The sequence below is a fragment of the Opisthocomus hoazin genome, chromosome 19, assembly GCF_030867145.1.
Source record: "Opisthocomus hoazin isolate bOpiHoa1 chromosome 19, bOpiHoa1.hap1, whole genome shotgun sequence".
NCBI classification, from domain to species: Eukaryota; Metazoa; Chordata; class Aves; order Opisthocomiformes; family Opisthocomidae; genus Opisthocomus; species Opisthocomus hoazin.
The window spans coordinates 7,853,059-7,878,149 of NC_134432.1; the positions used below are offsets into that span (position 1 = coordinate 7,853,059).

Sequence of the window (25,091 nt, forward strand, 5' to 3'; positions counted from 1 at the left end):
CGGCTCCATACGAAAGCTCTCTCTTCTGATGCTGCTTCCAGGCACTTAGCAGGAAGGAGTCATTATGGTTTTGTGTCTTACATTTCCTCCTCTTATTTCCTGGTCTCTGGGCCTTGCTACGTGCTGAGCTCTTGGGATATAAATGCCTGATGAAAATCAGGCTCCAGCCGAGATCTATGGTGTTCATGTGGGAGTGTCTCCATCATGACTCACAGCCTGTCCATCTCCACCAGACCCGGTGTTCTCAGCTCCCAAAGGCATTTTTCTTTTCAACTTGCAGGGTCGTTTATCTCCAGTCTTGGCAGATGACTGCAGGCACGCTGGGGACTCGGTCTCTCGGGAGGCTCCTAGCCCCTGTGCAGGACACCCCTTTGTCCTGCTGCCAGGTGCTGGGATAAGGCCTTGTGCTAATAAAACACAGCAAAAAAAAAAAAACCCAAACCATATGAATTGAGCATTTCAGGTTGAGACAAGGCTGCTTTGCTGATGTAGAGCACAAGCTTTGCCTCTGTGAGGGATTTCTGCTTCCCTTGGCTCTTCAGCACATGGAGAAGATTTGGAGAGAGTCTCCTGGGGAAGGGGAGGATCAATCTGCCAGGGTTTGGTGCTGGTACCTTCCCTAGGCTTCGCAAGGGCATCTGTTCCTGTAGCCTTCGCACTCAGCCTCCCGCTCTGCCTGGGTTGCACCTCTGAGCTTTGTGTAAAGCTCCCTCTGCTCCGTGCTGGTGTTGGTTGCTCCTGCTCTCTCCCCTCCTGACAGCGGGCCGGGGGCTTTTGGAGTCCTCTGCTCCATCCATGAACTTCCCTGCTGTTCCTAAGCGTTACTGGTGTCGTGCAGATGTGGGAAATTCTGGGAGGGATGTCCCCTGAGTGCTTGTTCTGTGGTTGTGTCCAGGACGCGGAGGGCTCCACGTGTCTGCACTTGGCTGCCAAGAAGGGGCACTACGAAGTTGTTCAGTACCTCCTCTCCAATGGGAAGATGGACGTCAACTGCCAGGTGAGGCCTTTCTGCGAGGGTCAGGAGCTGCTCTCTGCAGGTCAGGGATCCGAATCTCACCAGCGTGCTGTCTGTGCAGTGGTGCTCAAATACAGTCCTGCTGCTGGGGGGCACCTGAGAAACATTACAGAGTGACAGTGCTGTGGGCACCCGGGTCTGCCAGAGAAGGCAGTCCCCTCCGCTGACCTCATGGAAACTGTCCTGCTTTCTGTCTTGATATGCAGTTTGTCCTTGATTCTGAGTTTGCTGATGGAGTCTGTTTCCCATGGAGTCCCTGTGCTCCTCCTAGCAGGGGGGGCAATGGGATCGTGGACATGCTGTGGGGTGGGTCGAGTCTGGCACTCGGCGTTGCAGAGCTTATCCATTGCCGTGGGGTGAGGCAGTGCTGCGTCGGGGTTCCTCGTTCTGGGGGAAGGCCAGTTCCCCCAGGATGCTCAGGGAGCTTTGTGAGAGCTTTTACACGAGCTGGGTGTTCGTTGTGCCTTTTGGACAGTCAGCTGTACTTGAATGTCCTGGAGATCCATTGCCAGAGTGCTGAGCTGCAGATAAACTCCAGCCTGCTGAGGTGTGTTGGGTGGAATCACCCTGGGCTCTTCAGCACCCTGAGGGTCCTCTCCCTGCAGCAGCGTAGACCGAAGGAGAGTGATGAGGCACACATGGGGAGGGAAGGGGTCTGTGGTTCCCGGGCAAGGTGCTGCACTCTGCTGTGGCTGCCAAGGGGCTTGTGAAGCCAACAGGAGACCATCTTGCCTGTTCCATGTGCCTTACCCTTTCCTTTCCCTCCTCAGGATGACGGAGGCTGGACGCCGATGATCTGGGCCACCGAGTACAAGCATATTGAGCTGGTGAAGCTACTGCTTGCGAAGGGGTCGGACATCAACATCCGTGACAATGTGAGGTTCTTCCTGGAAACCATTTCGGGAATTAGCCACAATCTCTGTTTAAAAAGCGAACAAGCCCAAGGAGGCAGATTTTGGGCTCAGTGCAGGGAGAGGTACCGTGGTCCCTTGACGCAGGTGGTTTGGGACAGTGAGTGAAAGGTGTCCGGTGGGACAGTTTTCCTCTGTATTCTGGGAAGAAGTTTACAAGCTGGCAAGAAGTCCTTTTCCTTCAGCTCTTCTGACTTAGCCCATAAGGATGCTGTACGTCGTGCCACAGGCTGTAGTCAGCTCTGTACCTCGCCGCTTCTAACACGCCTAGGTCCACCACGCTGCCACTTGGATGCTGCACCAAGCAAATTCCCCTTGAGTCCAGACGTACCAGCTCCGCATTGTCACAGGCCAATGTGCACTGGGCACAGGTTAGGGTTAGGAGCATCCTGCGTGCCTTTTGAGGGGCATAAGCTTATACTTGTGTTTTCTGGATGAATTGGGCAGACGTTCTGCCAAGCATCTATTGCAAGCTTGGCTTTTCCTAGGCATAACAGGCACGTAGCCACCGACGTGGACAGAGCGTGCCCAGGCTGGCGGCTCAGTGTCCTCTTGGCCTGCTCTTCACCTCCATAAATCCTGCTCAAGTGGGATGTACTCCGTATTTGAGTTGCTGGGAGCTCCATGGGCCCAGCAGCACTGCATGTTGGGCTGTGCCAGGCGGTTTCGCAGGGATTTTCAAGTAAACAGAGAAGGTACAAGGGAAATGCTGTCGTCTTCTTCCCCCGTTAATCCAGGTTTCTGTTCAGGAGACTCATTCTATCAGCCCTGCTCCTCTTCTTTTTTTCTTTATAATGTGTTGCTCATTTTTTCCTTTCTGTCTCTAAGGATATTGAAATCCCAAAAGTCCCTGCAAGGCAAGCTTGGGTGTGAACCGTGGTGCAATGCGCTACTTCAGGCTTTGGCCTGTAGATGTGAGATAGTTTGATAAATGGAGGGTGACTGGCTTCACTGCTTTCTGCACAGAGTTGTTACGGTGAAGTACCTGCCCTGCCATCACTTCATACTCTAGCGTGCCTCATGACAGTGTATTTTCTTGTCCAAGGCTCCAAGTACTTTGTGGATCCGAGGGATATAAGCAGCTGGTTTGGATTTGTCTTCCTAAATGCTTCATTTTGTGCCTTGGGTGTTAGCAGGGGTGGGTGTTGGCACGTTGCCTCATGGGGCTCAGAAGGGCTCCAGCTGTTCCTGAGGAATTGCTGTCCCCAGTCTGAAAGCCCCTTCTCGGTAGGAGCCTCTGTTTTCTTGGTAGCTTAGACCGTTCCCGGACAGGTCCGGATCCGATACGGGTCCTAAAAGCAAAAGCCAAGGTGAGAGAGGGGGCTTGTTGGGTTGTTGCATGGCTTCAGAGCCCCAGTGCTGGCTCGGAACAAAACTGACTTCTCTGGTCTGTCAGAGGAGCCTTTGGCTACCAGTTACGAGATCACACATTAAATGATGAGAATCAAACTAGCTCAGTCAACAATATACTTGAAAGAAAAATACCCTCTTAGCAGATGTGTCTATCGCGTATCCGTTACTGTCGCTGCCTTCGGTGCCTCCTGATTGCAGTCATTAAGAAGCAGTGTCACTTGTGCTGGGAAACATCATACTCCGGGAGAAATGCTTTTGATTGTAATTATGCTGCTGTTGGGCAGTAGCCAACGCGAGGCAGAGTAGCGAGTCGAGGTGTCTGTAACCTGTCTGAGCAGCAGCACGTGGTGTGCAATCGACAGGAGTGATTTTTTCTGTAGATTGGTACGTGATGCTGATTAGGGGCTTTTTTCTAGCTCTTACCATAACGGGAGGCAGCAGCCCTATAGACAGAAGTCTCACCGCTCCCTGGTGTATGTCAATAGCCACCCCATTTAAGGATGGATCTAAGTTAAGTTGCGGTGACTAAAAGATGTGCTTTATTGTTACTTGAAGAAAAAAAAAAAAAGAGAAAAGTTATGTGGTGATTACTATTATTGCAGTGTTGTAATCGATGTCTTTAGAGCTCGTCATGGGGAGGGGTTCAAAGTGTGCTGCAGATTGCACTGTAACAGACAACAGTATCATCGCTTAAAATATCTCCATCAGAAAGATGAGTGTTCAGCTATTTCTAGTGCTGCTAGTGAGAGATGAGTACATACAGAACTGAAGAGATGCCTGAAGTCGGATTGATTGCTTTCCCTGTGGCTCGTGGTTCGCTTTCTAGCGCCTTCATGTACCTTATAGCTTGTGCTGTGCTCTTTTTCATTTCGTAGCACTGGGAGACGTGCGAGCTTTGCTGTGTGTCTGGGCTGGGGAAGCTCAGCTTCTAGCCTTTTCCAGCGTGTTTGTTCACGTCTGTCACCTCTCTCATGTATTGGTCCAGATTGTTTTGTGGCTTAGAGACAGACGATTTGCCTGCATCTGTAAGGAAGGCGATGGACCGCTTTGTGTGCAGCCTCCTCGTCTTCGGTGCGCGGAGGCGGCTGGAGTGAGAACTCCCTGCTTGTCTGCGTGGAGATTTCCCTGCCGCCCTGACAGTCTCGGCCAGGAGCAATGCCGGGAAGAAGAGCGCAAGCCACATGTTGCACGCCGCGGGTGCAGAGCTAGGAATGGTGAAGCCCCAAAATGATCGGGTTTTAATGCACTAAACAGCCTCTACTCTGTTTTCTTTCCCTCCAGGAGGAAAATATTTGTTTGCACTGGGCTGCTTTTTCTGGCTGTGTTGACATAGCGGAGATATTGCTGGCTGCTAAGTGTGATTTACATGCGGTGAATATTCACGGGGACTCGCCCCTGCATATTGCAGCCAGAGAGAACCGCTACGAGTGTGTCGTGTGAGTACAGCTCCAGCCCTGCCGCTTCCCTCCCTTCCCTTGGTCACTCCTTTCTCTCTGAGTGCTGGCTGGCAAGCGCGGGGAATCCTTTGAAATCCCTTTGGCGTTTAAGCACAAAACAAAATTGGGATGGAAGGCTTGTTTCTCCGTTGCCCTGCTCCTGAGGGCAGTGGGTCTGAAATCCTAGCTGCTGCCAGAGCTGGTGTAAAAAAAGGTCAGAAAACATGGGGTGGCCCTGAACTCTTGGGCAGAGGGCCTGAGGGGCTCTGCTCAGCCTGGGCTTCCTGGCCGAAGGGCATCAGGCATCCTTGATGAAAGCTTTTTTTTTTTTTTTTTTTTTTTTGTTACAACTAGCGTGGCATAATATGACAGCAGGGCTTTTCCTTTGCCTCAGCACTGCTATGAGTAAAGTCATCATGTGTACTCGCCAAAAGCTGGTGAGTATCAACAAGGGCCAAGTCCAATACCAGTTTCCTGTGGGACTCTTCCATTTCCAGCCTCCTCTTCCCACCCCATATCTTTCCCTGCCAGAGAGAGTTTCAAGCCTGTCTGAAGTTAGGCTGGTACCAGCAAAGGTACTTGTCATGCCTGAAGCAAGGCGAGGTTTGCCCAGAGCTCTTGTGAGTGCCTAGAGCTCCAGTCTGTGGCTTCTGCCAGCGCCTTCGCGTAGAAGGATTCACTGAACCATGCTTAATAAAGAAAACTCAGGTGATTATTCGCTACTACAGATTCTTCCTTGTCCCTAAGGGCTGGCTGGAGGATGTGATTCAGCTCGTTTTCCCCTTGCGCGGTTTCTCTTGGGGGTGCTTATCTTTTCCTGCTGTTTTGCAGTCTCTTTCTTTCCCGTGGCTCGGATGTCACTTTAAAGAACAAGGAGGGTGAGACTCCACTCCAGTGCTCCAGCCTTAACTCTCAGGTCTGGGTGGCCCTACAGATGAACAAGACTCTCAGAGAATCATCTGCTGACAAGCCTGCCCAGATAGAGAAGGTCGTGAGCAGGTGAGAATATGGCTGGCTTTGCTTGTGGGTCATGAAGCAGAGCCCTTGCACAGGGGAGGCTGGGTGCCTGGTTGAAGAAAGGACTGTGAGTGCATGCTTTGCTTTTTAAACTGGTGTGAAGGTCAGTTTGAGCTTAGCAAGAATTAAGCACATGCTGATTCAGACCCTGGTTTGTAAATTCGTCCTCCAAATGGAAATATTCGCAAGCACAAAGAATAATCTGTAAGGCAGGGTGGAAAAAAATGAACTCTGTTCTAGTCTGAATTGCTTTCAGGCTTTGAATGCTCAGTGATCAAGGACGGTAATTCTGCCCCAGGATGGCATCTGAATGGCCCCGTGTTCAGGGGAGCTTTTCTTCTGTGACAATTCTCTTGCTCCCTCTGACAGAGACATCGCCCGGGGTTATGAGCGGATCCCGATTCCCTGCGTCAATTCAGTGGACAGCGAGCCTTGTCCTAGCAACTACAAATACGTTTCGCAGAACTGCGTCACCTCCCCGATGGACATTGATAGAAACATCACTCATTTACAGGTGAGGGATCGTGTGTATCCATGTGTTTTTTCCTGTCCTGGTGTGTGCATTCAGAGCTGTTGCAGTGCAGTGCACCTCAGAACGGGCTTTGCATTCAAAATGAGAATGTGTAGTGCTAATATTGCCGTGAAACTCCAGTCCTAAACTCCAGCTTTTGCTCTAGGAGATGGGATTCTGCTGTTCTTCCTTTCCGAGTTGAAAGCTAACCTCTGTGCTCAGCTGTGCGTTGCTGCATCAGCCATCTGGCGCTGGCTGATGTGGCTCCCATTTATCCTTTTCCTCTCTTCTGGATCTGGAGAGCTAGTGAATTGTTGGGAGACCTTCCTGGTGCTGGCTTCTTACGGACTGCAGCAGCCAGGCCAAGGTCTTTATTGTGATAGCGGAAGTCCTCGAAGGGCTGGGCTGTGAAAGCAAAGGTGGGGAAGCGTAGGGTGAGGGTGACTCCTCTCTGGCCGCAGCCCTCGAATGGTTGAAATGACCTTCCCATGCCCAAGCCCTGTTGTGCAGCAGCTGGTGGTGGGACCGTGTTGGCTTGGGGAGTGCTGGGGAAGCAGCCAGCTGGAGCACCCATGTGGGAAGAAGCAAGCAGCAGGGAGTACTGAGACATCGAGTTGCATCATCTCCCAGCTCTGGTTCGTCCTGGGAGCTTTGCTTGTCCTCGAGCATGGAGTACAGCCTATAGGGCATGGAGGAAGGTTAGTAACAGAGGGGGACATCCTCTCATGAGAAGTGAGGATGGCTCAGTACGAGATCCTTTCCTGCAAGCCTTTCCTGCAAGCCTTTCCTTTGACGTTCACTGCACACAGAAATAAAGAACGGAGTAAAAATGCCACTGAACTGATGAGGCTGGTTATCTTTCTGGCTAATGAGCTGCAGCGGGAGAAGGCGAAGACTTGAGGCTTCCTCTCTGACCCGGTCACAGAAGATGCTCTTTCAGTGATGCGTGAGTGGCGTGGAGTTAACCCCTTGTCTTCTCTTCCAGTATTGTGTGTGTATAGACGACTGCTCCTCCAGTAACTGCATGTGTGGCCAACTCAGTATGCGCTGCTGGTATGACAAGGTGAGGACGCAGAACCTCCTGGGGGGTTAGACCCATCTCTGTGAGCTGAGCTGCGCACAGTTCAGGCTTTAGAACAGTACCTTAAAAGCAGTTCCTTCCACAGCTCCTCTACTTATTGTTTTAAAATGCCGAAAGTTGTAGTCTCAGCTTTGAGATGTAGGTGATAATAACAAAACGCGCACTCAGGGAAGCTTTTCTAGTGTGATTTATTTGTGTTACTGTCATGCCAGCTGAGCCATTAATTATACCCATGCGATAGAGAGCATTTAATAACCCATGCGTGAAATCAGCTTCCATTTCAGAGCAACACAGAAAATGCTGTAATATGTAAACAAAGGGAGAGTAGTAGAGAGATTTTTTTGCCTGCTTTTATTTATTGGGATCCTTCCGGATAAAGGCAAAGTAAAGATGTTTTAACTGCAGCATTGCCAGAAGCCTGGTTTGTTTTGGGTAAGTATGCTGCAGTCCTCCAGGGAGTTTTTGAGGTTAATATTTGGACAGGTTCTGCTAAGATCAGAAGTGCTGTGAATCTCTGCATTCTCCCAGGGGGAATACTGGCATCTTTCTTTGCTTTGTAGCCGTTTTATTTACACGTTAATAGGTGATTACATCTTTCAAGCCTTAAAAGCCAAATTTGTTAAATATGATGAACTGCGTTTATCGCTTCCTTAATCCTATATGGTTGGTAAATAATTGAATTGTAGCTTTTTTGGGAGTGTTATTTGGGAAGATGATGTGGTTCACAGAACTTGGGCGTACGAACTTCATACTGTGGAAGTTTAGGCTTGATTCCAGAGACAGACTAAGCATCCGCTTCTCCCCTCCAGCACTGCAAAATGGTAATAATGATGATGCACGCTGGGTTTTTTGCACAGCACTGTAGGATTTTTTCTTTTGGTGACGCATAGGGTGATGCCAGGCAGCAACAATCTAGCTGCTCTCTTGCTGTTTGTCAGCTGGCGGTGATAGTGGCGAGTGTGCCACTGTCGACTGAGGGAAAAACCACTGCAGAAGCTGAGCTCTGATGCTGGTTTTGGGGAGGTCGGGGCGTGCTCCACCTTGGGGTTGGCTGGCCTGTTTTATACTCGGGGGTATTTCTGTTCTTGGCCTGCATCTGGTTTGGAGGGGTTGCAGGAACTGACAGCTAACCCAGTCCTGAATGTCTCTCCTCTGCAGGACGGCCGACTCCTGCCTGAATTCAACATGGCTGAGCCACCGCTGATCTTTGAGTGTAATCACGCGTGCTCGTGCTGGCGAACCTGTAGGAACCGGGTGGTGCAGAATGGGCTCAGGTGAGGAGGGGGGGTCCAAACGCAGCTTACCTTGGCAAGACCAACATCAAACTTGTGAGCTTTCTGGCTCTCTAGTCAGCTCATCCATAAACCCACAAAACCCCAGGACTTCCCAGGATGAGATGGAAGTTGGGGCAGGTGCCACCACACGGTGGTGGGATGCAGGCAGGTTCCTGTGTGCTACTGGTGGGAACAGAGCAGCAGCGGGTTGGTGAGCTCAGTTAATATTTGCACCCTGCCCCTGTCGCTGTCATGTGGGAACTGTGGCGTGCTTTCATGAGCCTTACCATAAAACATATGAATGACTTGTGGGTTTGCATGAACAGCCCAGATGTAGCTTCTCAGGTGGAGATCTGTGAAGAAAACGACAGCAACAGAAACTGCAAAACCTTAATTTAGAAGATCTTATAAGTTAGCAGTCTATATTAGAAACATAGGCCAGCTTGCCCAGACTTGGCTGCTTAAAATTTCCAAGTTACTGGCGTGACTCCCCCTGAATTGAGTACCTGAATACCTGTTGGCCTCGGAGCTGCAGATTAGGCCGTTATGATTTTGGTGCCAAGCTGAAAATGTAAATGTTTTGGTTTAGACCTGTGCTGTGGAGAAGTTTGCTACTGCACAAAGTTCAGAGGAACCCCACTGGAAAAAAGTCTTCTGCAATTTTTTTGTAGCACTGACAACACTTATTTTGCAAGCTTTGTAGTTTCACTGACATTTTGCAACATTAAAAATAAGAAAGGAAAAAGCTTGGTGCGTTTCCACGGAACTTTACCTCTCTCTGGCTTTCCCTGAGCTCCGGTGTCCGTGTGGGCATTGATTTAGGAGCTGTACCACAAGAGCTGTTGCTTTTGCATTTTTGCCTTGCTAAAAGTGTTTTTGTGAAAGAGGGGAAGGGTTGGAAACCCAGCCATGAGCCCGGGAGCTGGCGCTGAGATCAGGTGCTTGGCAGAGCTGTGCTGGAGGTCGCTGGGGAGGCAGCAGAGGAAACCTCCTGCGTCTGGGCTGCAGTGTGACACGTGGGTGCTCCGGCTCCGTTTTCAGAGCTTCCTTTATCACATTTGCTCCAAATTAACTCCAGTCAGCAGCGCACACGTTTCCATCTGGCAGGCTGACCCAGCTCAGCTGGGAAGCTGAGGTCGGAGCTGCAGTCCCACTGCTGCCGGTATTGGCCCCGACAGCAGAGCCTGAACCTGAGCTTGGCTCTCTGCTCTGCTGTGGTGTACGAGGCAAAACATGAGGGAGCTTCCTCAAGCCTGAAACACAGTGTTATAACCGCTTTCTCTGAGAGAGATCACTGTTACAAAGTCGTGTTTTGCGCTGGTGGAGGCAAAACTAGTGAGCAAATACAAGAAAACGCACAGCCCCTGGTTTGAGCTGACAGTGCAAGGAGGGAATGGGTGAGGGGAAGAGGAGAGAAGTACTGGAAAAAGCAACAGGGTGAAGTTAAGGTGAGCATCGGATTTCTCTTTATTCCGATAACAGCATTGCTGAGAGTGGGTTTTGGTTCCCTCGGGGGCAGAGCTAGCCTTCCCTAGCCCTGGAGACTGTTCATCCTGCACTTAACTCAAGTTCTGGCTGAGCGGGCGGCAGAATGACTTACAGGATTGTTTCTCTGCCTATAAACTCCCATCAGTAGAATTCTGCAGAGCAGCTATTACACCAAGAAGTTTCAAGTTGCAGTGTTTCTTCCTGGCCTTTCAGCCAGGGAGCTGGATATGATGCAGCTGCTAAATGCACTGGCCTCAGCAGAGGGCAAAGGGATCAGAGCACTTAGCTCAAGGTGTTCTTAATTCACTGTAAGCTCCCTACCCTCCCCCTGCAGCATCCCTCCCTGCAGAGCTACGCTGCCTTAAGTCCCCTTCCACCTTCCCTGCCCTCCCCCCAGTGCTGGGCATGTGCATGGAAGGCAAAAGAAATGGTGGGGGAGGGGATTGTGATGCCCCACGTATAAATCAGTGGCATAACCACACAGAGCATCCAGTCCCATACCCTCCTCCCCAGTCTGTAGATGTGCACCTCGCCGGGCGCTGCTGGGCAGGGAGAAGGGGTTGATGGGCCCCTTGTGCCCAGGCAGTCCCCGTCGGAGCATCTGCCCGCCCGCTCAGAGCAGCGGTGGGATTGGGGGGTACTCACAGTGGTGCCAGTGTGAGAACGGGGAGGGGGGTGAATATTGAAATCACCCTGGAGTTTGTGCTGATGGAAGGTTACTGGGGTTTTTTCGCTCATCTCTCTATGAAAATTCGTTTCCTTTCTTCAGAGTGTTGCCCGTTAACGTGGGTTCATTTCCCCTTTTCTAGGACTCGATTGCAGCTTTATCGGACACAAAAGATGGGCTGGGGTGTGCGAACAATGCAAGACATTCCACTGGGAACCTTTGTGTGCGAGTAAGTTATTCAGCTTTCATATCTCAGGCAAACGCGTCGCTTCCTGAGGGCCGGGGTGGTTTGCTCCTCTCGAAGGAGTGGTTTTCACGAAGAGCAAATGGGCATCGCATCGAGCCGAGCTGCTTGCCGTCAGTCAGAGGTTTCCTGACTCCATTTCCTGCTCTGCTTGTCCTTTTCCTCATGGCATGGAGCTTCCTCCACCTCTCTCCATCTTGCTGCAGTCTGTGCTCAGCTCTTGTACCCCTCTGAAACACAAGCGATGGGGGAAGAATGGATTTGAGTTACGCTGCAAATGTCCTTAACTCACGTGTTCACCGTGGATATGGGACACTTAAGGCCAAGGCAATTTGGAACAACTCTTTTTATATTGCATCTTTTTCAATACTGACTTCTCAAGAGGTTTTCCAGTGTCACAGCTCTGGCTTTAGTCTGATTCAGCAAAACAGTTAAGCACTTGGCGTTAAGCACATGTTTCGGCCCTGATTCAATAAAGTACTTAAGAACAAAAATGTTCAGGTTTATGTCAAGTGAAAAAACTGCCGTCGAACCCCACAGTTTTCAGGCTTTAAAGTGGTATGTGTACTTTATTAAATATTTTGGAAAGTGTTTTCTTCATTGCAATACTATGGTAAGTTAAGACCTTCTAAATAAGGCTGGACTCATGGCCTTCGTGGAGATAGGTGCTGGGTTTTTTTAGAACTAGTTATTGATGTTTTATAGAATTGGGGCAGGGGATTGAGGGAAATTATTGCAGAATTAAATAAAAAATAAAAAGGAAAAGAAAAATCTGCAGTGAACTGGCCAACATGTTAGGAACTGCCAGACGATAAAATGTTTTTTCAGAGGTAATTCTCAGAACTCTCCTGTGTGGGGGGAGTGTCTCAAGTCTGTCTTCAGATGGGGTGTCCTGCTAAGTACCAAGGCTCCCCGTGTCCTGATTCAGCGCCCAGAGGTGAGCCAGAGCCTGCCAGTAAACTGCTCCCAAAGAAAAAAGGCACTGACTTTACCAAATCCTCCTGGAAGGCTAACACGCAAGAGGAATAAGCCGTGGTGAACGGGCAGCCCAAGGAAACGGGGCTGCACTGTGTGATAGTGTAACGAACCCAGACGGCGCGTTGTAGAGCGCATCAGAGCTGATGGCCTGCAGATACCACAACTCTTCCCTCTGCCCTTGCTAGGAGCGGCTGATACTGTTTCAGTGGTAGGCACTATCTTCTTCATTATCTAAATGAGCTGCATACTAAACAGCTGAGCTAATTTACGTCTTGCCCATGCACATCCTTCCTTCTCTCTGTCGTTCTCTCTCACACACACACTCACACAGAGGGTATTTACTCAACTCACCAACTCGCAGTCCTCTTCTCCTCAAGCCCGCTGCACTGATGCCCTTCCTGTGATTCTTTATGTGCAACCTGTAGACTTGGTTCCTTCTTTCCCTCATCTCTGGCAAAGAAGCCCCGGTGCTTGGGGGCTGCTTACCCACAGCAGCTTCCGGGATCGGCTCTTGTGGAAGAGCATTTTACATCAAACGTCTCGGTCAGAGCCCTGAGCGGGTGGTCGCTTGGTATGGAGGTTGTTACTCTGCTTTGGAAGGATGATTATTATATTGGTGCAAGGATGGCTTTTATTCCATAGTTTTTCACGTGAGGGGCAAATCTGGAATAGTTCTCACAAGGCTTTTATTTTGTAAAACTGCTGGTCCTGACTGTTTCTGCCTTTCTGCTGTTAACCCGTGCCTTTCTGCTACGTACTGCTTTCAGCCCGCTCCTTACTTCAGATACCTTTCAGCTTTTCTCTGTCATCACTCCAAAATGGTTTCCCTTTCCGTTTCTGCGTGCCGGCTGTCCCTCCGGCAGCGCACAGCAGCTTCTGCTCAGAGCAGTTTGGCAGCGGGGAGGGAGGCTCTGCCAGCGCGGTGGCCCGCCAGCCCTCCTGCCGCCATCTCCGGGACTCCCTGGACCCCAGCTACTCCAGACGCTTCGACTGCTCCACACCTTCCTGCTAACGGCCGCCGGTACCTTCAGCACGGTCTTGGAAGCAGCAGTTTAGCGAGGGGAGATGCAGCAGCGTCGTGCTCCCTGCCCTGCCAGGCTCCCAGGGAGGTTTTAGGCTCTTCTGCTCGCAGATGCTCGGGAGACCCATGTGCTCGGTGCAGGTTCCTCCCTGGCCTCCGAGTTTGTCGGTTCTTGGAAGCTGTTGTTGCTCACCCTGTGCTGATGGTGCTGTGGGTTGTTTTGAATCTGCTCTGTTCATGCTTGGTGGATGGTGTAACTGCTCGTTCTGGAAACGGCACAGCTGGTTAAGGGCTTTTATGGGAGAGGCTTTGAATTAGTGGGATGTGGAAACCAGAGGTTTGTGAGATTCTGGTCTGTTCCTTTCGGTGCTCATCCATTACGTGCTGTCCGAATATTTGATTTCTATACAAAACAGTGATGCTCTGATAAGGTACCATCTGCGTCGAGCCAGGTGTTTTAGACACACCTTCACCCCCGGCATCCCGTCTCCCACACCCCGTGAAGAACGCTGGAGCCTGTGCTAGGGTCTTTTTTTTTTTTGAGGGGACTGGAGCATCTCCCCTACGAGGAGAGGTTGAGGGAACTGGGCTTGTTCAGCCTGAAGAAGAGAAGGCTGCGAGGGGACCTTATAAATGCCTACAAATATCTGAAGGGTGGGTGTCAGGAGGATGGGGCCAAGCTCTTTTCAGTGGTGCCCAGTGACAGGACAAGGGGCAATGGGCACAAACTGAGGCACAGGAAGTTCCATCTGAACATGAGGAAGAACTTCTTCCCTCTGAGGGTGACGGAGCCCTGGCCCAGGCTGCCCAGGGAGGTTGTGGAGTCTCCTTCTCTGGAGATATTCAAGACCCGCCTGGACAAGATCCTGTGCAGCCTACTGTAGGTGACCCTGCTTCGGCAGGGGGGTTGGACTAGATGACCCACAGAGGTCCCTTCCAACCCCTACTATTCTGTGATTCTGTGATTCTGTGATTCTGTCTTCTTGTTGCTCTTGATTTTTGCATGGAGCACGCTCTGGTCTTGTGGTGATGAGTGGCAGTGTAAAGCTCCGAGATGTGGTTACTTGCCATCAGCGTGCTGAAGATCTTGCTGAGAAGACGGACTCTGGCTTGACTTTGGGAGTTATTAAATGAAGGGGCTGATGCTCCTGCTCTTGTTTGGGTGGGAAAATGTGCCTCTTGCACATCCTTCCATAGCTGTGGGGAGGTGTTTGTATCAGTACGCAGTCCTGGAAAGCAAGTGAGTTACAGGAATAGGCTTGACAAGAACATGGTAACTACAATTTTTAGTCAGATTGTGGTTTTTTGTTTCCCCGAGTTGTAAACCCAAAGTGGCTGTCCCTGAGCAGAGTGCCTCTCCGCGCAGCCTTATTCAGCTGTTTCTCAGCTGCTGCTGGCTACTGTGCCGTGCTACAGCAATTTCTCTCGCTCTCTGGCCGTCGTCTTTCCTATTGCTTTAGGTCACCAGCGAGCGTGTGATTTCCAGTAATGCGGCAGCCTTACGGGAGCACTTCATAAATAACAAGATGTGGTGGGGGCAAACAGGAGGATGTCCCGTGGCGGCAGCCTCCTGCTCTGGCCGAGCGGCTTGGCCACATCACTCGGGTTTGGGGACTGCAGCCAGACGATCCCTTGTCACGGAGTGCGTGGGTCCTCTCCAGGTTAATGCTTCGTGGCTCTCCTCTTGCCCAGCCCTGGAGTTAAATGCTGCCGTGAGCCACGGTGGGAGATGGATGCGGTTGGTTAATGCTCTGAAAGTGCCTTGCGAGCTGCGGAGGAATGCTGTGATAATGGCCGCGGATCCTGGAAGTCTCTGTTGATGCTGCAAAGAATATTTATTTGTATTGTGAATCCTTTGCATATAATTAATTAGCATTGCATTAACGTCCAGGAAGATTTTCATCGCAGAATCTACTGCGCTGTTGCTTCTTTCTCATATCCTCCCTCTGCCTCAGCGTCGCTCCTCTTGTGTCTCTGTCTTTGGCTGCCAGCAGGTCAGGGTAGGAAATGTCGAGCCTGGACAGTCTGAAAGTGTTTGAGATGGAGATGAGGAGACAGATGTGGGGAACACCAGCACAGCAGGGACTGCTGCAACGAGGGGGTTTCCATCAAAACCAGCATCTGTCTGGAGTGTGAAAGGCGATGCGTGTATTTAGTCCTTTTCAGCACGCCAGGCCAAGCAGCACGTGCTGCACTGGGCTCGCAGGACCTGGGTGTAATCTGCCTTGCATCAGTCCTTACAAGGTGGTTGTTACTCACATCACAGCTCTGATTTATTCTGGTTTGAGAGGGATTGAGAAAGAAACCCAGATCCTTCCAGGGACCCTGCCAGGTTAGGTGAGACCTATGACTTTTAAAACAAAACTTTTTAAGGTATGTAGCCTATGTAATTGTTCAAAATACCCTGGAAAACACAGGAAGGACAGACACGAACATTTTGCTTTGGGACGCAAACGGCACAAGCATTGCAGTGGTGTGTAGGAGAGCCAAGATGTGCGTCTGACCGTGAACGTAAGGAGAATTGAATTAATGTGTTGATCTTGGCCAATGAAGAGATTTGCAAAAGCAAACATAGTCCTTGGGAAAAGGTAAATTTTGTTGGAAATAAGACTCCATTTTTAATATTAGAAGTGTTGCCCTGAAAAGACAGAGTTTGGAGCCAGATTTTGGCTGCTGTAAGTTGGCAAAGCTGAGTTTGCCTGGGTGGCTCTGGGATGACCTGCACTGCTAAGGCTGTGGGTTGCCGTCGGTGCCTGGGCTGTATCCCTTTCTTTCCCTCCTCCCAGACAGAGCTGTTTAAACCCAAGCTTTTGATCGCACGAGCATCTTATTTCTGGCTTTCCGGCTTGTCCGCAGGTACGTTGGTGAGCTGATATCCGATTCTGAGGCAGACGTCCGTGAAGAGGACTCCTACCTCTTCGACCTTGACAACAAGGTACTGTATCTGAAGCTATCTAGCGAGACAAGCCCAAGGTCTCACCTCTCCAAAAGAGCAAAGAGAATATTTGTCTCCATCTTGATGTACAGCACAATCTGAAAACCTGCAGAGAGGAGGATTGCATGCTCACTGTGTTTTAGTCAAAATACAGAGCAGTTCAGGTAAGGCTTAGGGCTTGTTAAAATGGTAGCAGAGCCCGGCAGGGCTGGGCCACTGCGGTACGTGCTGCCCACATCAGTCGTGGTGCGAGATGTTCTTCTGTCAGAACCGTCTGGGCATCCTGCATTCAGTTCAGGTTTCGGTACCCGGGTGCATACGTGCAGGCTTGCAGCTGTGCTGATTGGCAGCTCTAAGTTCCTGGTAAAAAGATGAGCTGAAGGACAGCAAAAATCCCCGTTCGCTTCTAAAGGGATCCATCAGATACCCTGGCAGGGACTCGAGGCTTGTTCTTCTGGTAGTTATGCTGTGCTGCTCTGTGGAGAGCTGTCTCTGAGTAGAAATCTTGCTTTGAAAAGTGTGATCTAAAGCTTTTAAGCAAGCCCATCACTTCAGACTTTCCTTGGGAAAGGAGAAGAGGAGAAAGGTGAGCTTGGGACTCAGAGAAGTGGGGTGGCTTCCAGAGAAAGCTGTAAAACAGCCTCTGTCTTGTTTCTGTCATCAGCTAGTGACAAAGAAGCTTTGCTTTATTTTTTTGCCCCCCCTTTTTTTTTTTAAAGCAACAAGCATTCGACAACTGAAAGAAAAGATAAGCAGTGAGTCTTGCAATCAGTCTGAAAACAGAGGGGTCATACTGTAATTAAGAAGTTGAAAAGCAGCAGGGACTTCAGCCTGGTCTGTGCATTTATGAACAAGAGCCTGCCTGGGCCTGGCCTTGCCTTTGGGTTAGCCCCTGGCTGGCTGTCTGGAGGGGGGACCTCTGCATCTGCTCTTATCGAGCGTTCAGTGAAGCAAGGAGGGAGACCTACGTACAGGTGAAAGGACGTGGTCTGGTTTCACGGCATCTTCAACGTGGTGCCTCTGTAGAAAGCCAGGCACCAAGTCCTTTAGTAATTGTTAAGAGAAGCCCATTGGGACGGGTGGAGGAGGGCAGGGCAGAGCCAGCCAGGCCCTGTGGCCTCCTGAGTGATTATGAAGGGTGTGAACCCCAACCCTGGGAGGGGGCAGCCCTGGGGTCCTGGCACATCTGGAAGGAGTGGCTTGAGTGGGCTTATGCTGTAGTGAGAGAGTGGTGAGGACGTCATATCTGATGTCCCTGTACCTTGAGTTGTCGCTCAAGGCCATGTGCATGGTGAGTTGTTCAATGTGCCAGGTCCTGCAGTCACATCCCATCCTGTGTCTGAAAGTGGGCGAACATCGAACAGCCAAAACTTACTGCCCTCGCAGGGTTTCCAGGGAGGGAGGCATAGCACAGCAGATGGCCAGCAGGTTGAGGGAGGTTCTCCTCTCCCTCTGCCCTGGTGAGGCCTCATCTGCACTACTGTGTCCGGTTCTGGGCTTCCCAGTTCAAGAAGGACTGAAGAAGAGAAGGCTGAGAGGGGACCTTATAAATGCTTCTAAATATCTGCAGGGTGGGTGTCAGGAGGATGGGGCCAGACTCTTTCCAGTGGTGCCCAGCGACAGGACAAGGGGCAATGGGCACAAACTGAAGCCAAGGAAGTTCCAGCTGAACCCAAGGAAGAACTTCTTCCCTCTGAGGGTGACAGAGCCCTGGCCCAGGCTGCCCAGGGAGGTTGTGGAGTCTCCTTCTCTGGAGATATTCCAGCCCCGCCTGCACACGGTGCTGTGCAGCCTGCTCTGGGTGACCCTGCTTGGGCAGGGGGTTGGGCTGGGTGACCCACAGAGGTCCCTGCCAACCCCTGATGTTCTGTGATTCTGTGGGATGCTCTCTGGGCTTCTGCTGGTTGAAGGGATAATTTCCTTGCCGCTGTACTGGAGAGCTGGAAAACCCATACTATTTCTGGGAAAGACGAGGTTAAGTCTTAGCTGCTGTGGTTGCTTTCTGTTCGTCGTAAGCCGCCCCTTTCCCCCATGCAGAGTCATCCTCTGCAGCCTGTGCTCAGGCGCTTGGCCCTGCTGTGCTCCATCGAGGAGAGGCAGCGGTGGGGGCTGCACGCTGCCTGCCTGCAGGCAAGAGGGGCTTTCTCCAGACGTCCTCCAGTCTAAGAAGCCCCAGTGCTCACCATGTCCTGAAATGGCTTCTGATGCCACTGGGTGCCCCGCTCTTGGTGACACGGATACCAGCGCAGGATTGCTGCCCTGGGATTCACCAGGTGCCTCACCTGGCTGCTGCTCACCCGAGAGCACCAGCAAAAAGCCACATGTGGACTCGTCCCTAGCCAGGAACCCTTTGCGTTGTGGCTGGTGCTCATTAAGAGCCATTTGAAATCATAATGTACTTCCACTGAAGATTTTAGGTGTAAGAGGGGAACATGGACATCTTCTGCGTAGCCTTTTCACAGTCATCTTTCTGTTGAGAAGGAGCCTCATCTTGCCCCAGAGCAGGTTCCTTGTTTTTCCTCTTCCTCTCTTACTTGCCACCATGTGACCCTTGTGTTTCCGATACCCTCATAGCAAGGTGGGAAGCAGTTTGCTCTGGGACTTGTCCTTCTCAGCAGCTTCACAGTGAGGACTCTGCCTCTGTTGGCCAAGGCAGCAGGCTCCTTTCTCAAGAAATGCACCTTGACTTGCATGGTGGAGAGCTGAGATCTTTCCAGGCGGTCGTTGGATGTGATAGTGAGTGATGTCCTCACCAACCATGGCACTTCCGTGGAGAAAAGTGACAGGGTGATGGGAATTAATGAAAATTGAAATTAGAGCCGGTAACACTGTGTGATACGGGAGCGTGTGGGGTGACGCCTCCCACAGCTGTGGGGACATCTTCCCTGGGCTCCTGTACTGTGCTGGTCTGGCACAGCTCGTCCATTAACGATGGCAAGGTGCTTGCCCAAAAGGGAGTCTGAGCACCGCTAATGGATCCTTTTGCTTTTGGCCTCTTTGCAACTGAAATTAGCTTCTGTAATTAAAGTCTCTGCTTTGCACAGTCATTCTCTGCTGGAATAAAAAAGCCCTGAGGGGGTTTCTTTTATTTTCAAGGAAAACAAAATATTACCACTCTCTGGAAAGGGAATTTCTGTGTTCTCGATTTCACTTTTATCTGCAAAACCCTGTGTTTTCTCGAGGCTCTGGCTTTGCGTTTCCTAGCTGCCGTGTTCAACTAGAGGACAGAACAGATGCCTGTTCCCCTATCCAGTGGCTGTGACCCACGAGGTGTCTGCCTGCGCCAAGCAGCGATCCCACTGCTCCAGACTGGTGCTTCGGCAAAGCAGGGCTGGGAGAGCTGCTGGCCCAGCCAGTGTCAGGGCATTTGAAAAGGTCTTTGGGCTTGGGGGGGTGGAGTGCCCTGCAGGCAGCTGTGTTCTCAGGGTGCTGCTGGGTATAAATTGTGTGTGTTCAGTCCTTTTAAACCTGCGGTGGGTGTCCTGCCCTGGTTGTTCTGCTTCTTGGAGCTCTCTAGAGCATGAGTGGAATCATAGAATCATAGAATGGTTTGGGTTGGAAGGGACCTTACAGATCGTCTTGTTCCAACCCCCCTGCCATGAGCAGGGACATCTTCCACCAGCCCAGGTTGCTCAGAGCTCCATCCAACCTGGCTTTGAACCCTGCCAGGGAGGGGGCAGCTACAGCTTCTGTGGGCAGCCTGGGCCATAGCTGGGTCATTTGTTTTATTTAAACAAGTAGCGGTGATAATACTTAACCCAACCTCGTCTAATGAAGGGTGCAACGTTTCTCCTCCAGGATGGAGAGGTGTACTGCATAGATGCCCGTTTCTATGGCAACATCAGCCGCTTTATAAACCACCTCTGCGAGCCAAACCTCATCCCGGTGCGAGTCTTCATGTCGCATCAGGACCTCCGCTTTCCCAGGATCGCCTTCTTCAGCACGAGGCATATAGAAGCCGGAGAAGAAATCGGGTAGGTGCTGTTCCGGGGGCTGCCCCCGCCTTGCTGTGGGAAGGATGAGCGCAGGGGGACGAAAGCTCTGCTGCTCCTGAGCTGGTTCCCTCCACCCGTTTGCTCCTGGGACAGTATCCCCAGGGATCCCCCAAGGATTTCCATCCCCTCAAGCCTGGTAAAATCCCAAATCGTGGCAGCTCCGAGGGTTGCTGACCCCGGTGTCTTGCGCCGATGCGTGGTGCCTCTTGCTCCTGCGTGCTGCCGCTTTGCAGTGACCCCGTCTCTCTCTCTCTCTCTTGCAGCTTTGACTACGGAGACAGGTTCTGGGACATCAAAGGCAAATACTTCAGCTGTCAGTGCGGTTCACCCAAGTGCAAACACTCGAGCTCAGCGCTGGCCCAGCGGCAGGCGAGCACCTCGTCCCAGGACACGCAGGAAAACGGGCTCCCGGACACCAGCTCTGCCACGGCAGCCGGCCCCTTTTGAGGCTCCGCTCCCCAGAGACTGACTGGTTTTAACCCTATAGATTCACATACTGTCTGAATTTCCATTTAAAGAGAAAAAGAAAAAAAAAAACAAAACAAAACCACCACCTGCTCAAGAAAAGCCAAGAGTTAGTGACGCTTAGGGCTGTGCCACCGACTGTTACTTGAGGAATAAGTGAAAGCAAATCCCGCCTGGGTGATGTTGTTCTCCCCTCCCCGGTCCTGGCAAGCTGCTGGTTTTCACAGTTGCGTGTGGAGGGGTGGCTGTTGCTTTTTTTTTTTTCCATGCGAGCTGTCCTGGCCTCCGTCTCTTAATGTGCTGCGTGTTGTCAGAGCCCAGGGAGAGCCGCCCGTCCGCCGAATGTTGTTAATTGAATGGATCGCTCATGCCAAGTCATCTCCAGTTCACTTGTAATAAACTTTGAATACTTGATGGGACTTTCTTTCTGAAAGCCGGGGGAGCGGGCAGGGGGAGGGAGGTGCTGGCGTTGGCGTTTGCTTGGCACAGCCCCGGGGCAGGTCCTGCTGGTTGGTTTTTGTTGGTTTGTTTGGTTTTTTCGTTGGTTTTTTTTTTTTTTTTTTAAATCACAAATTTCTCCCCCATCTCGCAGGACGTTGCGGTGGGGCCTTTCCCTCGGAGCCGGAGGGCGTTTCTAGCAAATGCCCTCCTTCCTACCAAATCCGCCGGCTTTTTTCTCTTCCGCTGAGAAGAAACCCGCAGTCTTTAGCATCCCTGTGGTCGCTGGCTCTCTCCGGAGCCGGCCAGAGCCGCTTCCCCTAAGACCCTGCTCCCTCCCGGGCTTTCTCCGTTCCCCAGCAGCTCTCGCCGGCGGCGCTTGGCCGTGTTACTGTCGCAGTGTTTGGTTCGTCCGTGGAAGGATTTCCCTCTCCCCGGCGCGTTAGCTGATTTACGGAGGGAAGGTTGCAGGGGATTGTACAAGACACTAACTGCTGAAGAAAACCAGTTTTTCTTTTTTTAAAAATAAAGCGAATGAGATCTATATTATAGAGACCCTCGACGTGCGTCCGCCGGCTGGGGCAAACAGCGGACAGGACATGTCGCGGCGAGAAGATCCCAGATGCCACCAGCTCGTCTGTTCCCATCACGTTTCTCAACGCGGGGCACCTTCGATTAATTTTTAAGCCACACGCTATGAGGTTTCAAGAAACGGATTTATTTTTTATCATTACCGAAACATTGGGGACTAGCGTTAAAAACTAAAAAAAACTAAAAAAAAACCCACAAAAAAACAAAACAATGACAAAAAGAAACCACAAAACAAAACGGTGCTGATTCTGGTGTGATTTTTGCTCACCACGTGAATATAAACTATCAATTGTATAAAAAGAACAAAGTGATTTTAGTATAAAAACGCAGGAAAAAAAACACAAAACTTTTTTTAAATTGTTAGTATTGTAGTGTGAATAAATTTGCCATCACCTTTTGTGTGGTGGCTGGGCAGGTCATTATCTTAATTTTTTTTTTTTTTGCATATATCTTTAAATACTGTAATTAGTGCAGTAACAGGTTTTTTTGTTCATCTCTTCTAGAACATTCATAATGCCGTCATGTTTATTATTATTATTATTTTTTTTCTGTTAATGTTTTTGACAGTTTTAAAGGAGCAGTCTTTTGGCTCTGATCATTTTCTTGTTCTGTTTTCAATGAAATCAATAAAAAAAAGAAAAAAAAAGTGCTTTAAAAGGAGTTTGGCCTTTCTGTCTGCCGTGCTGGTTCGGCTGGAGCGGAGGGACTGGCGCTGAGACCTCTCCTCCTTGGGCTGAAGAGGAAAAGTAAGAAAGCGAAAAAAACCCCTGCATGCTTTTGAGCAAGGAGAAAGAAGCCTGGCTGGCTGTTCGCTTTTTGTTCTGGGGGGTTTGGGGGTTGGCTTTTAACTTTTGTGCAATCCCTCAGTCTCAAAGGTGTCCTCTGTGGGAGCCCGGACTCTGGCCGTGGGGTTGGCAGCGCCGGTGCCCACCGCCGTGCTGCGGCCAGCACAGGCTTCGAGCAAGCCATGGTGCCTCCCCGTCGCCTCCACGGAGGCAAGAAAATAAGGTAAAATAAAATAGGCCAAGGAAAGGGGCGAGGGGGAGAATCTCCTACTTGGGAGCAAACCCCAGGGATGCTCACCAGCTTGGGAGGAGGAACCGCAGGGCTCGGCGGGCTTTTGGCTGTGCCGGCAGTGCGGGCTGGGACCGGGGCTGGGCTTGGGGGCTGCTGCGGGGTGAAGGTCCCGGGGGAGCAGTGCCGGGGGGTCCCCCCGAGCTCCGGGGTGCTGGGTGGGGGCTGCCAAGGCTGCGTGACAAAGCGCAGCCAGCATGGTCAACCTGTGTCGGGAAAACGAGAGGCTCTGAGTCACAGCCAGTCGATAGCTCATAAAAATATTCATAACCGGTAGGAGAAGCCCAGCCTGGTGCCAGCCAGGAATGGGAGAAATGTGGTGGGCTTCGGCCGAGGCCTTGTATGCTTGCCCACTGCTCACCCACCCAGCAGGAGCCTTCGCTGCCCGCAGAGCCCTGAGGTGCCCTCATCATCCTCGCTCCCAAGTCGGGTGGCTTGAGGGCAGCTGGTCAACAAAATCCGATGTCTTTAGTCTGGGTTTGTTTGATGAGAAATGATGGGGTTTTGCTGCTGGAATGGCGAAGGGGGCTGTTCGGAGCAGCCAGAGCTGTCGGAGGAAGCGAGCAGGACCCTTGGAGGCACCCACGTGCCCTTGCGCATTGAGACCATTTAACAGGCTGATGCTAATTATAATAACATTCCAATATTGTATAACGAAACACTATAATGAAAATAATACGCTTTAATTCAAGGTGAGAAGTAGAAAACCCCCAGAGAAATCTGATTTCTGCAGGTAGTTTTCCTGAAATCCGTTATTTTCCTGGGGTTGAGGGTGGGAAACACCTGTGGTTTTGGCAGCGGGTGAGGTCACACGATGCTGGCCCTGGGTGCCGGGAGGATTTGCACCCGGCAGAGATGGGCAGAGGTTGGCAGATAGTCGCAGGTAACCCCCAGCACCGCTGTGTGGTTCCTTTGCTCTTTTGTACAAAGAACTGCAAATTAGATGCACACATTCAATGCCCCGCCGCATTTCCACAGGTGAGGAGGAGCAGGGAAGGGCTGTGCGTTTCAACAGGAATCCCTGCCAGGCCAGCGGGCCCCGGCTGGGCAGCTGCTCCGGGGCTGGGGGAGGCGAAGGGGCCGTCGCTGCCCGCCCGACACAGCCCGCGCGGGGCCGGGGGCTCTGGGCTCGGGGTACGTGGGGCGAAGCCTCCGCAGCCATTCTGCCGACCCCGCTCGACTAGGGGGCAGGGGTTTGGAGAGCTGCTTCATTTCAAAGGACGAGGCAATTTTCATGTTCATGTTGTGCCCTGAAGCTGAGCTGCTCTGCTGCTAATTGCTGGCTCCTCACAAAGCGCTGGTGCCAAGCCTTCGCTGCGCACACCCCGGGCTGCCCGAGGAGGTGTCTGCAGCTCTGATTTTGCTTTTAGTTAAGAGAAAGCTTTCTTTTCTTTTAATGCAGTGAGAGCATGTGCTCCGGGGTTTGCACTCGAGCAGCCGGTTGTGACTTTGCTTGGGGCAGTTACGGCACGGGAGGATTTCTTTTCCTTTTCACCCCCCCGCCATGTGAGACACGAGGCCTCGCAGCCACCCTGCACGGGGCCCAGAGCCTCCCCTCAGCTCCCCTCAGACGCAAAGAAACCTTCAGCCTTTCATTTGCCTTGTCCCGGGGGTTGTGGCACTGCCACGCGATGTGTCGGGACGTCCCCACAGTCACTGCAGCCGCCCTGGGGAGCGGGACGGGGGCTGAATGCTGGATGTGGGTGCTGAGCTCAGGCGGAGCGGGGGGCTGAGCTTGCTCATCCCGCAGCATCTGACCCTCACCCACGCAGCTGGGAGGAGGGCAACAGGGCAGCCCCCCTGATTTCACAGAGCTGGAGGAGACACCGCTCTCCTTCCGCGTGTGGGACATCCCTGCTCCCCTTCTTCTTCCCCCTGGCTCCCCCCGGGCGAAGGCTGGGGACCCCCAGGCCACAGCAGGGATGTGCGGTGGGTCCACACCGAGCTGGGTCCTGCGCACAGCGCTGGCTCTGCGGGACAGGGTGCGACGGCCCTTTTTGGGGTGCTGCACCGCACTCACAGCTCGGGGTGCAGGGAGGGGGGATGAGCTGAGTCGCTACAGGAGCGGGGCCGGGCAATTTGGGGTGCCTCTTTGGGGGGGGCAGGCTGTGGCACACCTGCACCCCACTCCTGGGGGGCATCACCCCCCTCTAGCTATAGGGGAGCATCGTAGAGGGGCCGGTTGCCTGCTCCGGGGCCAGCAGAGGAGCCGTGGATGGATCAGACCCGGCGGCACGGGATCGCACGGTGTCTCCCTGCACAGACCCCCTGCACACCGAGCAGGTCGCGGAGCCGGGGGCTCGTCTCTGCGGGGGCTGCTGGGCACGGGGGGGGGTGAGAAAGGCACTTGAATGGCAGCGCCCATTGCCCTGCAGCTGAACTGGCCCGGCAAAACCATAAAGTGACCCTGAAATGCTGGAGCTGGTCTGGCTGCTCCTCTTTATAGGCTCCGTCTCTGCCTTTGTTCCGCAGCGCTGACCTCCCTCACCGAGGAAATGTGAGCGAGGGCAACGGTTATCCCTCAGCCCGGGCGCAGCAGGTAGGAGTTATAAAACCTCTAGAAATGTGTGCTTTCACCCCACGTCTCATGCCTGAGC

At 51.9% G+C, this 25,091-nt stretch overlaps 1 protein-coding gene across 10 annotated transcripts in view; it reads left to right on the plus strand.

Moving 5' to 3' along the window:
- EHMT1 (euchromatic histone lysine methyltransferase 1) overlaps positions 1-22,005 on the plus strand; it is a 126,405-nt gene extending 104,400 nt beyond the window's left edge. For all 10 annotated transcript variants that reach the window (XM_075439280.1, XM_075439285.1, XM_075439282.1 and 7 more), the window contains 11 exons: positions 896-997; positions 1,786-1,890; positions 4,561-4,715; positions 5,547-5,714; positions 6,102-6,246; positions 7,229-7,306; positions 8,483-8,598; positions 10,896-10,982; positions 15,853-15,931; positions 19,730-19,905; positions 20,190-22,005. In XM_075439280.1, the coding sequence (XP_075295395.1) occupies positions 896-997; positions 1,786-1,890; positions 4,561-4,715; positions 5,547-5,714; positions 6,102-6,246; positions 7,229-7,306; positions 8,483-8,598; positions 10,896-10,982; positions 15,853-15,931; positions 19,730-19,905; positions 20,190-20,373 (1,395 nt within the window). In that variant the 3' untranslated portion in view covers positions 20,374-22,005. The remainder of the gene's footprint in view (positions 1-895; positions 998-1,785; positions 1,891-4,560; positions 4,716-5,546; positions 5,715-6,101; positions 6,247-7,228; positions 7,307-8,482; positions 8,599-10,895; positions 10,983-15,852; positions 15,932-19,729; positions 19,906-20,189) is intronic.
- The last annotated feature ends 3,086 nt before the right edge of the window (positions 22,006-25,091 follow it).